The sequence below is a fragment of the Melitaea cinxia genome, chromosome 5, assembly GCF_905220565.1.
Source record: "Melitaea cinxia chromosome 5, ilMelCinx1.1, whole genome shotgun sequence".
Classification (NCBI taxonomy): Eukaryota; Metazoa; Arthropoda; class Insecta; order Lepidoptera; family Nymphalidae; genus Melitaea; species Melitaea cinxia.
The window spans coordinates 8,590,425-8,604,518 of record NC_059398.1 but is presented as its reverse complement, the minus strand read 5'-3'; the positions used below and the strand labels follow the sequence as shown (position 1 = coordinate 8,604,518).

Here is a 14,094-nt window from a genome sequence, read left to right as displayed (position 1 = left end):
TAGAAAGTTCCTTCCTAAAAGCCGGTACGCTCCCTTACCAAATAAACAAATATAGTAAAGGGAAAGTGAGAGCAATCGGGGGCGCCTAACGCTCAAACCTGTTCCCGGCTGAGCTCCCGCCTCCAACGACCTATACGTACACGTCATGTACGATGCACTCAACCGCCATCTTATCTAACACTGCCCCAATAATAAATCGATTCTGTCGTTAACATTTACCTATTTTAAATTTTAAAATAATATTATCGTCATTTAACGATACTTTAAGTAATCCATTGAGGAGTAATGATTTTATTGATTTGATTAATACTTGTGGTAAACAGTAATCGAGTTTAATTAACAAATGATAAGAAGTATTTAAAGTAAGAAGTGATGTGATTGTAGACTCGTATTGGAAGGGTCAATGACTTCCCTCAAGTGCAGTGGAGAGTTTTAGAGCTTTCTAAAATAACTATTCAGTGTCATCGACGCACGCAACCCAATGCGCTTGCGTCATATGCATTATTTGCGAGTACGTGTGTATAGCTTGCGTAACGTCTACTCTCGTTAATTTTCTATAAAATTATGCGGCTAATTTTCATAATATGATTAAAAATAGTCTTTAACTTCGACTGTGTGTCATGTAAACATTTAATTTATCATAGTTGAATTCGTATGGAAGGCAACATCTGGTTGGTATTAAATAACAGCCTAAACAGCTCGCTTATAATGATTTATTTCCTTTTGTTTCAGAGTTCGATGGCACCACGGTGCTGTGTCGGGTCTGTGGAGATAAGGCGAGTGGTTTCCACTACGGCGTGCATTCCTGTGAAGGCTGCAAGGTAAATATTATTTTCTGTTCGTTCACAAAATCTTGTTAATTATATATTTGAACTTTCCTCGCATTACAGCATTCTCACCAGCATCATAAGGTTTTTACGTTAGCCATGCCATAACCGAGTACCATTCACTGAAAGTAGTCGACAGTAAATATACTAAAAATATGCTCAGAGAAATATAAAACACGTTGGTAAGAAAGAAGAAAAAATTAACACTTATTATTTTATTAAGTGTATACGCTCTGTCTGCATTTCTGCAATAGCTGCTCTGCTTACATTTTGCTGAAAACTAGTTCAATTTTACTTGCGCATTTGAAACAGCTCGAATTACATTCATTTATAAAGTATATGCCATTTATTTATAAACGCCACTACTGGAAGTGTTTCAATGTCCTAGAGTTTCAACGGCAAGGTTGCCATACGCGGAAGACAATCTCTATGGACAGATAACAAAGTTCGACCATGATATTTTTGATGCATAAATGTAAAAATTCTCCGTCAGTTCGTCTCGTACAAAAGGTATACAATGACAATACTGGAACACCATTTTAACAACGATATAATTTATTAGTTGAAATACGTGTTTACGAGTTAGTAGGGAAATATAGGTGAAATACGTGTTTACGAGTTAGTAGGGAAATATATAATAAAAATAAAAATAAAATGTTTCGAGTCGTTTTGGGGTCGAGGGGTCTTTTAGGTACCTGCTGGCCTCGGTTCGGCGGTCAGACCTTTGCGCCCTAATTCTATAAATCTCATTTGTATTCTCGATACCTGTCGGCGGCCGGAACCATCACACGGGAACCGGCCCGTCTTTAAATGTTACATTATAAACTGCTCTTGTTAGTATATTTTGCAAAGGGGTCGAGGTCAATCCGAATACTACTAAGGTTAACCGGTTTTCCTTAAAAATATGTATAAATACACTTTGTAGAAAATATTTTTATTAAAACTTAAGGTCAGCGAGGGCAACAAACGCCCGCCCGCATATCTTTTCCACTTGATCTTTTTGTCTCTGAATAGAAGACTTCCTGTATTGTTTTTATTAAGTACACTTAAAGTGTCTGAAGATTTATATATTATTTATACGTTATAAAACATATTTCGTGACTAATATACAAAACGAAGTTACACAGGCATTTTAATATAAATAAATAACAATATATTGATATGTTTATATATGATATGAAAGATAATATAAAGGGATGAGGAATGATTGTGTTTTGATAGTTGTTTTAATTAAAATGTATTTTAAACGTAGAATATATTTTGTTTCTAACTTGTTCGTTACATAAATTGCAGTAAAATAATAGAAGTGACGAACGTTTAAATTACAATCGGGTAAAGGTCGTATGTGTGTGCACGTGAAAGCGATGCAAGGAAGACGGGAATAGAAGTGCAAGTGTATAATAAACCGGTTTTAGTTTACAAGTTCTGTCGGCATCGGACCAGTGTCCTTGTGGCCGCGGCCGCCTGGACCATTGTTGTCGTAACTGTTGATACTCGTTCATAGCTGTAACAGGCGAGACGGTGAAACGTGATTTTTATCATTATTGCCTTTAAATTTCTGTCATTATTTCAAATACCTCATCATTATTATGTCAGTTGTCGTCATTTTCTAATAATGTTTGCGTTTTCGTATATATTTTCTGTCAAATAAAAAAAATTATTACATTTATTTATTAAAAAGTTATTATAACACGAATCTGAAAGTAAGTTTGTTTCTTTTTTCAATTTGTATTAATTGCCCACTTAATCAAGTTTCACCCATGTTAAAAACACTCAATTAAAAAGAAATTGTAAATTATGTAACACCACATAAAACAAACATTAAACGAAACTAGCGCCAACTAGCGGCACATATTAAAAAATTAAAGTTTAAGTTCGGCTATTTGCCGCGCGATGGCGCTGTACGTCACGGCAACAATATTGCTTCACATGTTCAACTGCGAAAGAAAATCGTGAATGAATTGTTTTGTACGGTCTACTACTAGCGGGGCGCGTGTTCGTACGCACTGATGTCAACGAACTTTAGTTTATTACTACATGTTGTAAATATTATTACATATTTTTATTTTATTTTTTATTTTCGGAATACGGGTTCAAATTACGTAGTTCACTTAATGCCTAAGAACTTCATCTATTACTTTCATCAACACAAATATGTTTTTATCAATCTTTCTACATGTTAAGTAAACTTGATTTGGTTATTTTTTAATTCACGTTGGTTTTTTTTTCCTTAAACAATATTGAATAATAAACATGAGTGAGTGAGTGAGTGTGTCTAAGTGAGTCAGTTTTTCTTTTGTTTTTTTCTTAAAATAAACGTTATTATTATAACTGGACTAGCACATAATATGATAAAGGAATTAAAAAATAATGTGAACTGTTTTTGTTACTTATTGTTTTGTTTACACTTATTTGTTTTGTTTTAAGTTTATAAAATTGAGTCATTGTTATTTATCAATCATATTTATTGACGAAGTGCAGCGCTGCGATGATGGATTTTATGCTATAAACACGCATATTTTCATAGCTGTGCACGTTCTTTGTTCGTCGTGACCGACTTATTCCTTCGTGTTGTGGGTCGCTTATTTTTCGGCACCGATCTGCAGTGCAGGGCGCGCGGTCGACGACCTGAGCCTCACGCCTCTCGTTCTGCCGCAGCCTCTCCTTGCCTTAAGAACTTTTACGGTCAACGAATGTATGTACGCAACGTGAACGTAACCCACATTATTTTCGAACTGTCAGCTTAAAAGTTCGTTGATCTCGGAGCGTTTATTTTTAATAAACACATCCCACGACAAATGATTTCCTCGTCAAATAAATACGATCATTAGTATACGTTAAGTTATTTCTTCGTAATATATATCCTTGTTGCTTAACGGGTTCTCAGATGTTATAGAGTTTAATACCTAAACTGATCCTTTATTCTACAGTTGACTACCATTGTTGCATATTTAAAGTTTTTCTGTGCCAACAGCGTCATAAAACTAGTAATACTCGGAATCTTTAAATATAAATAGTCATAGCGATTATTTGAATTATGTATCCGCATGTGTCGAATGTAGATTCGCGATAAGACGGGAAGTGAATCACAAGTGTGACGTGAGTCAGCCGGGCTGCTTTGTCGTCAAGTAAACATGAGAACACGGGTACGTAGTGGACTGTTAGCTGAGTAGGGTCGGTCATCGGTCGCCGCTTCCTCGGAAAGCAAGCACTCGATGCGTCAGCGTATTTTCTTTGAGCCAATGTTAAGTCATTGTCCGCGACACCGTTAGCCGTGATAAGTCTTGCGCTCGTAATGTGCCAACTATTTAACATGCAAAGTTAAAAATGAATAGTACCAAATATCAATTAAATTAATGACATAAAATAGTACATACAATTAAGTATTGTTGTCTTGCTTAACTTTTTCTAAATATATGTACATCTATCAAACTATTAATACTCATAACAATACTGACACATTTACTTTTTTACATAGTGAAAATATGTTTTTCATATGATTACAAAACTGTGAGCGTTGTAAGAACGAAATGGCTTAGTAGTTCGTACTAAAACACTTTTTGTGTGTGTACTGAGTACTGTGTAATTATATTATTTAGATCTATAGAAATATTTAATAGTTTATTGTATATAATTTATTTCTATTATTTGTATCTTATGCTGTTTGATGTAAGTACGTTTATCATACACCACCTACTTATTTCTTTTCTTGCTCTTAATCCTAACCCTAAGGTTGCCTGGAAGGTATCGCTACCGAGCGATAAGGCCGCCTTCCATTTCCATTTCCATTCTGTATTAAATTAGTCTATGTGGTGTATCGAGAATCGCATAAGTTGCAAATTCTATATATATATAGAATTATATATATATATAGAATATATATATATATATATATATATATATTATTAGCTAAAGCAGTTAAGTATAACAAAGTATGTCAATGTAACGTTAATAGCACAGTTCGCTGGCACAGCGCAAAGTAACGTTGCTATCGAAAAATCTCGAAGGTTGGTTGACCTCCTTCATGTTGACGAAAATATTGTTCTCTTGTTACTTTTTTAGAATCTAATTATTTGTAAGTACTCGGTACAGACTAGTAAAACATTTCAATTAATATTACGAATGTACTTATGTTGTGTTTACTTATTTATATGATAATTCTCTTAGGTTGTTTACATGAATCCAATAGAATATTACTTTTAAAATTCTTATAATCACTAAAACCATGACTTAAGTGTCACACAATCCTGTCTGTACTGGACGAAATATTTAAAAACGCAAAGATGTAAAATAAAAAATGAAATATATGCCTTATTAATAAAATTGTAACAATAATTAGGATTACTTTGGCTATGTCACAATTCTAACATACTACAAATACTAGCCAATTTTAATAAGATTTAATTGTTACGCAAAACAACGAACAAAAAAGTTACCGAGTTTATACTTTATTTTGTAAGCGGAATAATCAGTAATTATAACGTCAATAGAAGAAATAAAATGTATTAACGTTAAAATTTTATTTATAGACTTAATATATTTCTGCATTCAAATAATCGTTTATTTTTCTTATTACATTATGACAAGTGTTGAGGAATGAGCTGATAACGTACCTATTACTACACGTATAGTGTCATCAACAACATTTTCTTAATATATATTTTTTCCTATACGCAAAACAGAAGAATCGAGCTAGTCACTTAAAGCAGTTATGATAATATGCTATGTAGTTTTGATATCGTTCTCCTAGTAAAATATGCTAGTCGTGAATGTTCGGAAAAGGTTTTGTTTTCGAGTAGCAGGTCAACGACCGCACGGTCGGTCACTGCCCGCGTTGCGACCAATTATGGGCCACTCGCACAGCGCACAATGGATCGATGGCAGCGCGAAATTGGGCCAGCGACCCGAGTGCCTCGTGCCCCGCGCACCGCTTCTTCCGCTACTTCTCGCAGCCTCCGCTAGCCTAAACCCGGGTTATAGTAATCTGTATCACCTAATGAGTATTTGTACCGGAAACTTAAACTGCGCCCATAAAATTAAATATTTTTATATTATTGTTTTTGAATCAATGCAATTAAATAAACATAATTTTAAACTAAATAGAACATCGAAACTGGGCCCAGACTTATGTAATGTAATATCAGATGCACTTGCTGCATATAGACATTCATTTAATTAGATCAGTACACCCCTAGTTGAAAGGAGCGCGCGCGCATTGAGGTAGGCCGTGACGCATAGTTGACGTCATCGGGCGTAGAGCCGGTCGTCGCCCCGAACTGCCCGTGTCCTAGCTCCCAGGCGACGAAAAGTACAAGGGGCGGAGCGAGGGGGGCAGGGGAGCACGAATGTTGTGCAATCGAACGGTCGTCGACCCGGGGTGAATGGCCTCGTACTGTGACGCCCGCCGGGATGCGCCCGGCCTATATCCGGCGCACCGGTGCAGTGGCAGCGACGCATTCTAGAGCGGCATGGACCGTTAGGAGCGCGAACGGGCTGAAGTGGTGCGCGGGGGCCGAGGCACTCTCACTTTCTCGGGTGGGTCGGCGGCCGGCAAGTAGGTCGCGCGGGTAACTGTGCGCCGTACGCCGCAGCGCCCGCACAGTCCGCTGTCGACCATCAGCCGTGACGGTGCAGCGCAACAATAGCAAAATATAGCTCAAGGCGCGTTCTCGTGAGATACGATAGAGTTGTCAGTGAGAAGGACACGCGGTGCTAGTGGCGAGTGAGTGTATTGCTCGATAGTGAATGGTGCTCGGTATGGCTTGTGGCGCTGAGCTGCGCGAGCGGCACTCGGTGCTGGTGAGCATGCTGGAGGCTCGTCGGGAGTCCAGCGATTCCGGCTGCTCCAGCGACGAGAGTTCGGAGCCCGAGCGTGATTCTAACTGTAGCTGTAATCCTCAGGGCTTCTTCCGCCGCTCCATACAACAGAAGATCCAGTATAGACCCTGCACTAAAAATCAGCAGTGTTCTATCTTAAGAATAAACAGAAATCGGTGTCAATATTGCCGATTGAAAAAATGCATCGCCGTCGGAATGAGCAGAGATGGTAAGTTTTACACATTTTATAAACAACTTGTGGAAAATAATGAGAAAGAATAAAAAAAATCGGTTTTAACTATTTAGTAAAACTTTAAGTTTAAGTTAAATATCTTTAGTACGTTCTCATTATTTTTACTCACAATTTTTGTGTTACAATTCATAGTTATTTTTATATCATTATAATGTTACATGTGCAAAATTATAATTTACAAAATTAAAATGCAAAACATGAAATTAATAGTAAAAGTATTAATATATTATTATAAGCTTTCTCAGTTTAATCAACTAAATATATTTGCCTATGTGTATTCGATTCGTTTAGTAAGTTCGATCGAAGCCGTATTACCATTTGGACCAATGTGGGTCGCGCTCGCGAGCGGCGGGCACAAGCGCGCTTGCTGCTCGCCACTCCGCGATCAGATCCTATTTCGCATTGCTATTGCTACAAGCGGGACAGAGGGGCGCGCGGTGCGGGGTGAGGGGCGCGTTCGGTGTGGGAGGTCGGTTATGCAAGCGCGGGTGAGCGCACGCTAAGCGGGTCGACGGTCGTCGGCCGCGGCCGCTCCGCTCATTGCAACATTATGTTACATCGCTTACGCTTACCACTTCGAGCTTAAACGTACGCCGCCAGGTGAAAGCGGAGAAAGGTGCATTTCGTAAGCGCGAAAGTGAAATTTGTTTTCACTTTCGTAATGCGGTTCATCGTCCTCAAAGCGGTTTCTCTCAGATAAATCACCGACATAATAGTGCTAGAATTCATTGTTATGACAAATACGAAATATTTCACATGTTTGCTAAGCGTCACATTAGGTTTCTTTTGAATCGATATCTATTCCTGTAATAATTTATAGTTACTAAGGAATTTATTTAGGTTTTCTTCAGAGCTGCAATATAAATACAAATTCTTTCTATTCACCATAACATTTATGAATTAAATATCTGAATAAGTATTTTGAAGGACAAACATAATCTATAAATCTTCAATCAATCTATAATCTGCTTTAAATATCTGTTTAGATAGTAATTTCATCAAAATAACTTCGAACGAATGACGTAATTTGACCAATAATTGTTTACGAAATTTTAAATCGCCAAAACAGGTTCTTATCGACATCGACATATAAAATATGTAGTACCGCCACTCGATAGTAGATGGCGCTACTTACCTCTTAATATTGGAATAAATGAAGCAGTGTCACGTTCATGTTTAAAATTTTAAAATAATATTAAATAATTATATAAATAATATTTACTATATAATTAATATTACGATTCAGCCTGTAACACTTCACTACTGGGCATAGGCCTCTTTCGCCACGTAGGAGGATTGGAGGTTAATTCACCAACCACACTGCTCTATTGCGGTTTGGAGGATAATTCAAATATACTTCGCGATTTTATTTTACAAAAATATTTATACTCTGTTATATTTCCGTGCAAACTTAACAGCTAACTGTTTTTAATTTTTTATTTCTATTTTTATAAATATATTAATAAAATGTAAAGTAGGTTGTCTAATAACAAAAATAAATACATTTTAAATAATATTATATAACTTAATAAATAATAAATTTATTAGGTTTTTGAGCTTCAGAAATAAAAAGAAATCTATTTAAAATATTATTTCTTATAATAAATAACTTATTAAATAAAATTAAAACTTAATATCCAATATTTTTTTTTCTTGTTACATCATTTGATATAAAGAAATTACACAAGTTACGACTAGTTTAAACAACAAAAACAATTATCGCTCATTTAATATAAAATTTTATTATTTATTTTTATATGAATAATAATAATAATGTTATATTGTAAATATAATATCTGTTAAATCCCTCAATATGATTAAAAACACATGTACGATATGTATATATTTTTGATTATAAATTATAATTCAGAAATAAAAATGTTAAGCGAAGGCCGGATCCGAGTTGGTAGAATTAGAAGTGTTAGAGAGGAGTGAGGACGTGCGGGGAGGGACAAGCGGGGGCAGGGGCCTGCGCGGAGTTTATTGACGGCGAATTCCCCTTCCCTCCCCGCCCCCACCGCTCGCCCTCCCTCCTCAAGTTCAAGGTTGGCGCGGCGCGCGCCACGGCGCAGTGCGAGGGAGTCCGGCCCGCGCATCGGTCGTCAGCCCTCTTTACTATCGCTATGTCAGTGCGTCGCTCCGCAGTTCGCCACGAGAACTCGAGGCTCGCTCACAGTGATCGCTCCGTTGCCAACCGCTGACTACACTACAACAACAAAACATTGGATTACTACTGCACATTCGGATTACAGTGCTTGTGCTAGTTAATATTATCGTGCTATGTGACACTCGATTTAAATATATCGTAAACAACTGAAGTTACCAAACATTTATTAGTGGCCTTTGGCTGTGAATTAGTTAGTTATTAGTGAAAAACTATTATGGTCTCAGAGATGGGTGAAGATTTACCAATACTGAAAGGAATCCTTAACGGAGTCGTGAAATATCATAATGCTCGTACGTATTTGTTTACTTGTTTTAAACATTTAAAATATAGTTTTAAGTTTTATGATACACCTACTGTCAGTGAGTAACTTGATTTCATTTAAAAGGAAACAATTGTACGTAAATCGTATTGAACTTAAATTGTAGCTAACATTTGTTGGTCAAATTTTACTATAAATAATTATTACAATATTGGATATCGTAACATAAAATTATTTGTATTAATAGATCAATACGCATATTAATTCAAATGTCTATTATAAATAGTACTTTATAGAAGTAGGCTTTGTATGTGTTTTTGTTATAATTAATATTTATAGTTATTAGTTGACATCAATGGAAATAAACTGTAAACAATAAACAGTAATATTGTTAATGTAAATTTAGTCATCTACGTTAATACAAATATAATTATACATCCTCAGAACGTAACACGTACTGTACTTGTCACTGTTGAAAAAATATACATAAACGAAAGATTTGCATCAACAATTTCGAACAATAGGTCATGCATCTGGCGTGGCACACTTAACGCAGGGAAAGTCGGGAGAAATGGCGAGAGGGCGCTCTCCGCTTTCGTTTTCAAACGTGCGCCGAGCGCGCAAACACTTTCACCGGCGCGCGGGCACGAAGGCCATAAGCAGCGAGCCCGCCCCCAACGCATACTACCTTTCGATCCGCAGCATGTCTAGCACGAGAAAGTTGTAACACTTTTTCACATGACCCCGCGGTTCGCGCATTGTCATTCGTTTTCGAACTAGTTTACTAAATTGCAATAGATTAGTTAAAGTCCGGCTTTTTAAAGTCGAGGGTCGCTCGTTGCGAAGACGGGCGATGAACTTTACCCTCTTTTGTCAGCTGCGCATGCACATGGCTCTAAATGCGCCCATACATGCGCGCAGGGACTGACAGCTGCAATTCAACTGTGTTTGCATATACCCTAACCGTGACCTTGCTTAACAATTTAGTTGTAGATGTACGTCACAATTTTAACGATACCGTTGATTTGTGTTATAATTTATTCAAGTATTGATTTCAACTTTCTTTTGTTGCAGCTGTACGATTTGGACGTGTACCGAAACGCGAAAAGGCTCGTATATTAGCGGCGATGCAACAATCGTCGTCGTCTCGAGCTCAAGAACAAGCAGCAGCCGCGGAGTTGGATGATGCTCCGCGGCTGCTGGCGCGAGTGGTGCGCGCTCACCTCGACACCTGCGAGTTCACGCGCGACCGCGTGGCTGCCATGCGCGCCCGCGCTCGTGACTGTCCCACCTACTCTCAACCCACTTTGGTAAGTTAAACCTTATATTTAAAAATTTAAAATATACATATAAAATACAAGCAAATATTCGTTATTTTGTATTCAAATTCTGACCTTATATTTCTTTTGTTGTAGGCTTGCCCGTTGAATCCAGCGCCAGAGTTGCAGTCTGAGAAAGAATTTTCTCAGAGATTTGCCCACGTTATCCGTGGCGTGATAGACTTTGCTGGCCTCATACCTGGATTCCAGTTACTTACTCAAGATGACAAGTTTACTTTGTTAAAGAGTGGTCTCTTTGATGCCCTATTTGTGCGGCTTATTTGTATGTTTGATGCTCCGCTCAATAGTATAATATGCTTAAATGGCCAACTTATGAAAAGAGACTCAATCCAAAGTGGAGCCAATGCACGTTTTCTCGTAGACTCAACATTTAAATTTGCTGAGCGTATGAATTCCATGAATTTAACAGACGCCGAAATCGGATTGTTCTGTGCTATAGTTTTAATTACACCTGACCGCCCTGGTCTTCGCAATATAGAATTGGTAGAAAGAATGCACGCAAGACTAAAGGCGTGCCTCCAAACGGTCATTACTCAAAATAGACCAGATAGACCTGGCTTTCTCCGGGAATTAATGGATACTCTACCAGACTTACGTACATTAAGTACCCTTCATACAGAAAAACTGGTCGTGTTCCGCACAGAGCACAAGGAGTTACTGCGACAACAGATGTGGGGTGATGAAGAAGGATCTTGGGCAGATTCAGTTGTTGACGAATCGGCCCGCAGTCCTATTGGATCCGTATCTAGCAGTGAATCTGGCGAAGTCGTGGGCGAATGCGGTACCCCTCTATTGGCCGCAACCCTAGCCGGACGCCAAAGGCTTGATTCTCGTGGCTCCGTCGACGAGGAAGCTCTCGGTGTTGCTCATTTGGCACACAACGGGCTTACGGTTACACCAGTACGACCTCCACCGCGTTACCGAAAATTAGATTCTCCCACTGACTCCGGAATCGAATCCGGTAACGAAAAACATGAAAGGATCGTCGGCCCCGGTTCGGGCTGCTCGAGTCCCCGGTCGTCTCTCGAAGAACATACGGAAGACAGACGGCCACCCGCCCTCGCAGATGACATGCCGGTTTTAAAACGAGCCTTGGAAGCGCCACCGATTCGGCCCTTTGACGCTCCACGCCCGCGTTCGCTAATGGAAGAAGCTTACAACCGCCATAAAAAGTTCCGTGCTATGCGCCGCGACACCGGGGAGGCCGAGGCGCGACCGATGCCACTGACGCCGTCGCCGCAGCCCCAGCACCCGCACCCCGCGAGCCCCGCGCACCCGGCGCACTCGCCGCGACCGTTGCGCGCCTCGCTGTCGTCCACGCACTCGGTGCTGGCCAAGAGCCTCATGGAGGGCCCGCGCATGACGCCCGAGCAGCTGAAGCGCACCGACATCATCCAGCAGTACATGCGGCGCGGCGAGGCGGCGGTGGCGCCGGGCGAGTGCCCGCTGCTGGCGTGGCGCGGCGCGTCGCCCAAGGCCGAGCCCGTGCTGGAGCTGCAGGTGGACGTGGCGGACGCGCCGCTGAACCTGTCCAAGAAGTCGCCGTCGCCGCCGCGCTCCTACATGCCGCGCATGCTGGAGGCGTGAGGCCGGCCCGCGGAGCCGCCCGTCTCCGCTACCCCACCCCGACCTACTTTAAATTGAATAAACTATGTAGTTAATGATCGTTCGCAAATCGGTTTAATATATTATATGTGATAATTCGTTTAAGACGCGTGCGTGTGTGGCCGGTGCCGGACGAGGAGAGCGCAATAGACTGAAAAATAATTTAAGACTATATAAGTATAATTATTTATAATGCAATGCAGCACCGGTCGTGGTGTGTTTGTGTGTGTATTGTATGTGCGTATGTGGGCGTGCTCAGTCATTTGTTTGTTAATATAATGACAGGTTGTCGAATTAAAATAAAACAAACTTGTAAAAATTTTCTTTGAGTTTCTTTTCTACATTCCTAACTAAATCCAATAAATGATCTTTAGTAAAACTACATCAAAAGTAATTATTTATATACAAGTATAATACATATACTGCTATAATTATTTCAATTTTGGAGTAGTACATGATAATAAATTTTACAGTAGAATATAAATAAAAGTATTAAATGAAAAACTTAGAACCTTAAAAACTGGTCTACATATAAGAAACACAACGAACAAATCTTTCGAAAATACTATATTGTTATACCTAAAATATCAATATAATAAAAATGTAACAGATCGCTGTCTGTACGTGGAAGACATATGAGAAAAAATATTATTGGGACATTTATCAACGCAAATAGCACCTAAAACAATTATTATTAGAATTTTTGTCTGTGCGTTTGTGCACGCTAATCTTAGAAACGGCTTATCCGATTTAAATGTGGTTTTCACTAATATATTATGGTAAGCTTCACTTAACATTTAGTGTTTGTTTCATGTCAATCGGTGCATAAATAAAAAAGTTATATTAAGTAATATAGAATCACGTTGAACATGTACACATACCTAACATCAAAAAGTAGACGTTAAACAGTAAAGTAGCCTATACAATGATAGTATACTTTACAAGCTTACAGTATTAGTAAGTTAGCCGTTACGTAATCTACATCTAAAGTGAGATCAGTTCATTGGCCGACCTAGGCCTTCGCTCTTCCGTTCCAACAGCTGCCTGCGGTGACGAGCTTCCTCCTTCCGCACGCCACGCGACATCATTGACGTCTTGGCCACGAACACTTCCTTAACTGCTTATATGATCATATTAGATCATAAAATATAGCATCACCAATAACTAAATAGCTGTCTGACGGAAAATAGATGTGGAACAATATGAACGATTCAGCCTGTAACATCCCGTTTCTGAGCCTCCTTCTCCATGTAGGAGAAGAATCGGAGCTTCGTCCATCACGCTGCTACAATGCGGGTTGGCGGATATATTCCCTACTATCAGTAACGATCGCTATCAGTCTATGATAACATCCAGTACCGACTGTTTAGCCGACTACTCTCCGAGGCTCGGTGGGGAGACACAAAGGACAGAACCAGACCGGAAAGAATTTATATGTACAAATAAAAATATCCATCTCGAGTGGGAATCGAACCCCCAATCATCGTTGTGTGAGCGCCCACACGGTGCATGCAATAGTACGCCAGAGACTACTATGCCAGAGCGATGTCAATGAGCAATATAAGTGTAAAAATCTAGTTTCGTTAACGCTTTTCAATATTTTTTTCATGGTGAATATACATCACTGTAAATATTTAATGTTTGAAGGTCTTAAATTTATGCTTTTATGAAACATTATTGTCGTCGTAGTACAAGAGAAGTTTTAGTAATAAACCTTACCAGTCTTACGTTAGTAGAATAAATGCCTCTGGCAATTTTTGGCTCTGGATCACTAAAAATAACTAACAATATGTAAACAAAGTGCGTGACACTTCATTTAAGTAGTT

At 39.0% G+C, this 14,094-nt stretch overlaps 1 protein-coding gene across 1 annotated transcript in view; it reads left to right on the top strand.

The window, feature by feature from the left end:
• Window positions 1-12,590, top strand: part of LOC123653519 (ecdysone-inducible protein E75-like) — a 99,061-nt gene extending 86,471 nt beyond the window's left edge. Inside the window, exons 2-5 of the mRNA XM_045589509.1 lie at window positions 733-821; window positions 6,729-6,873; window positions 10,398-10,633; window positions 10,739-12,590. Of these exons, the coding sequence (XP_045445465.1) occupies window positions 733-821; window positions 6,729-6,873; window positions 10,398-10,633; window positions 10,739-12,250 (1,982 nt within the window). The 3' untranslated portion in view covers window positions 12,251-12,590. The remainder of the gene's footprint in view (window positions 1-732; window positions 822-6,728; window positions 6,874-10,397; window positions 10,634-10,738) is intronic.
• The last annotated feature ends 1,504 nt before the right edge of the window (window positions 12,591-14,094 follow it).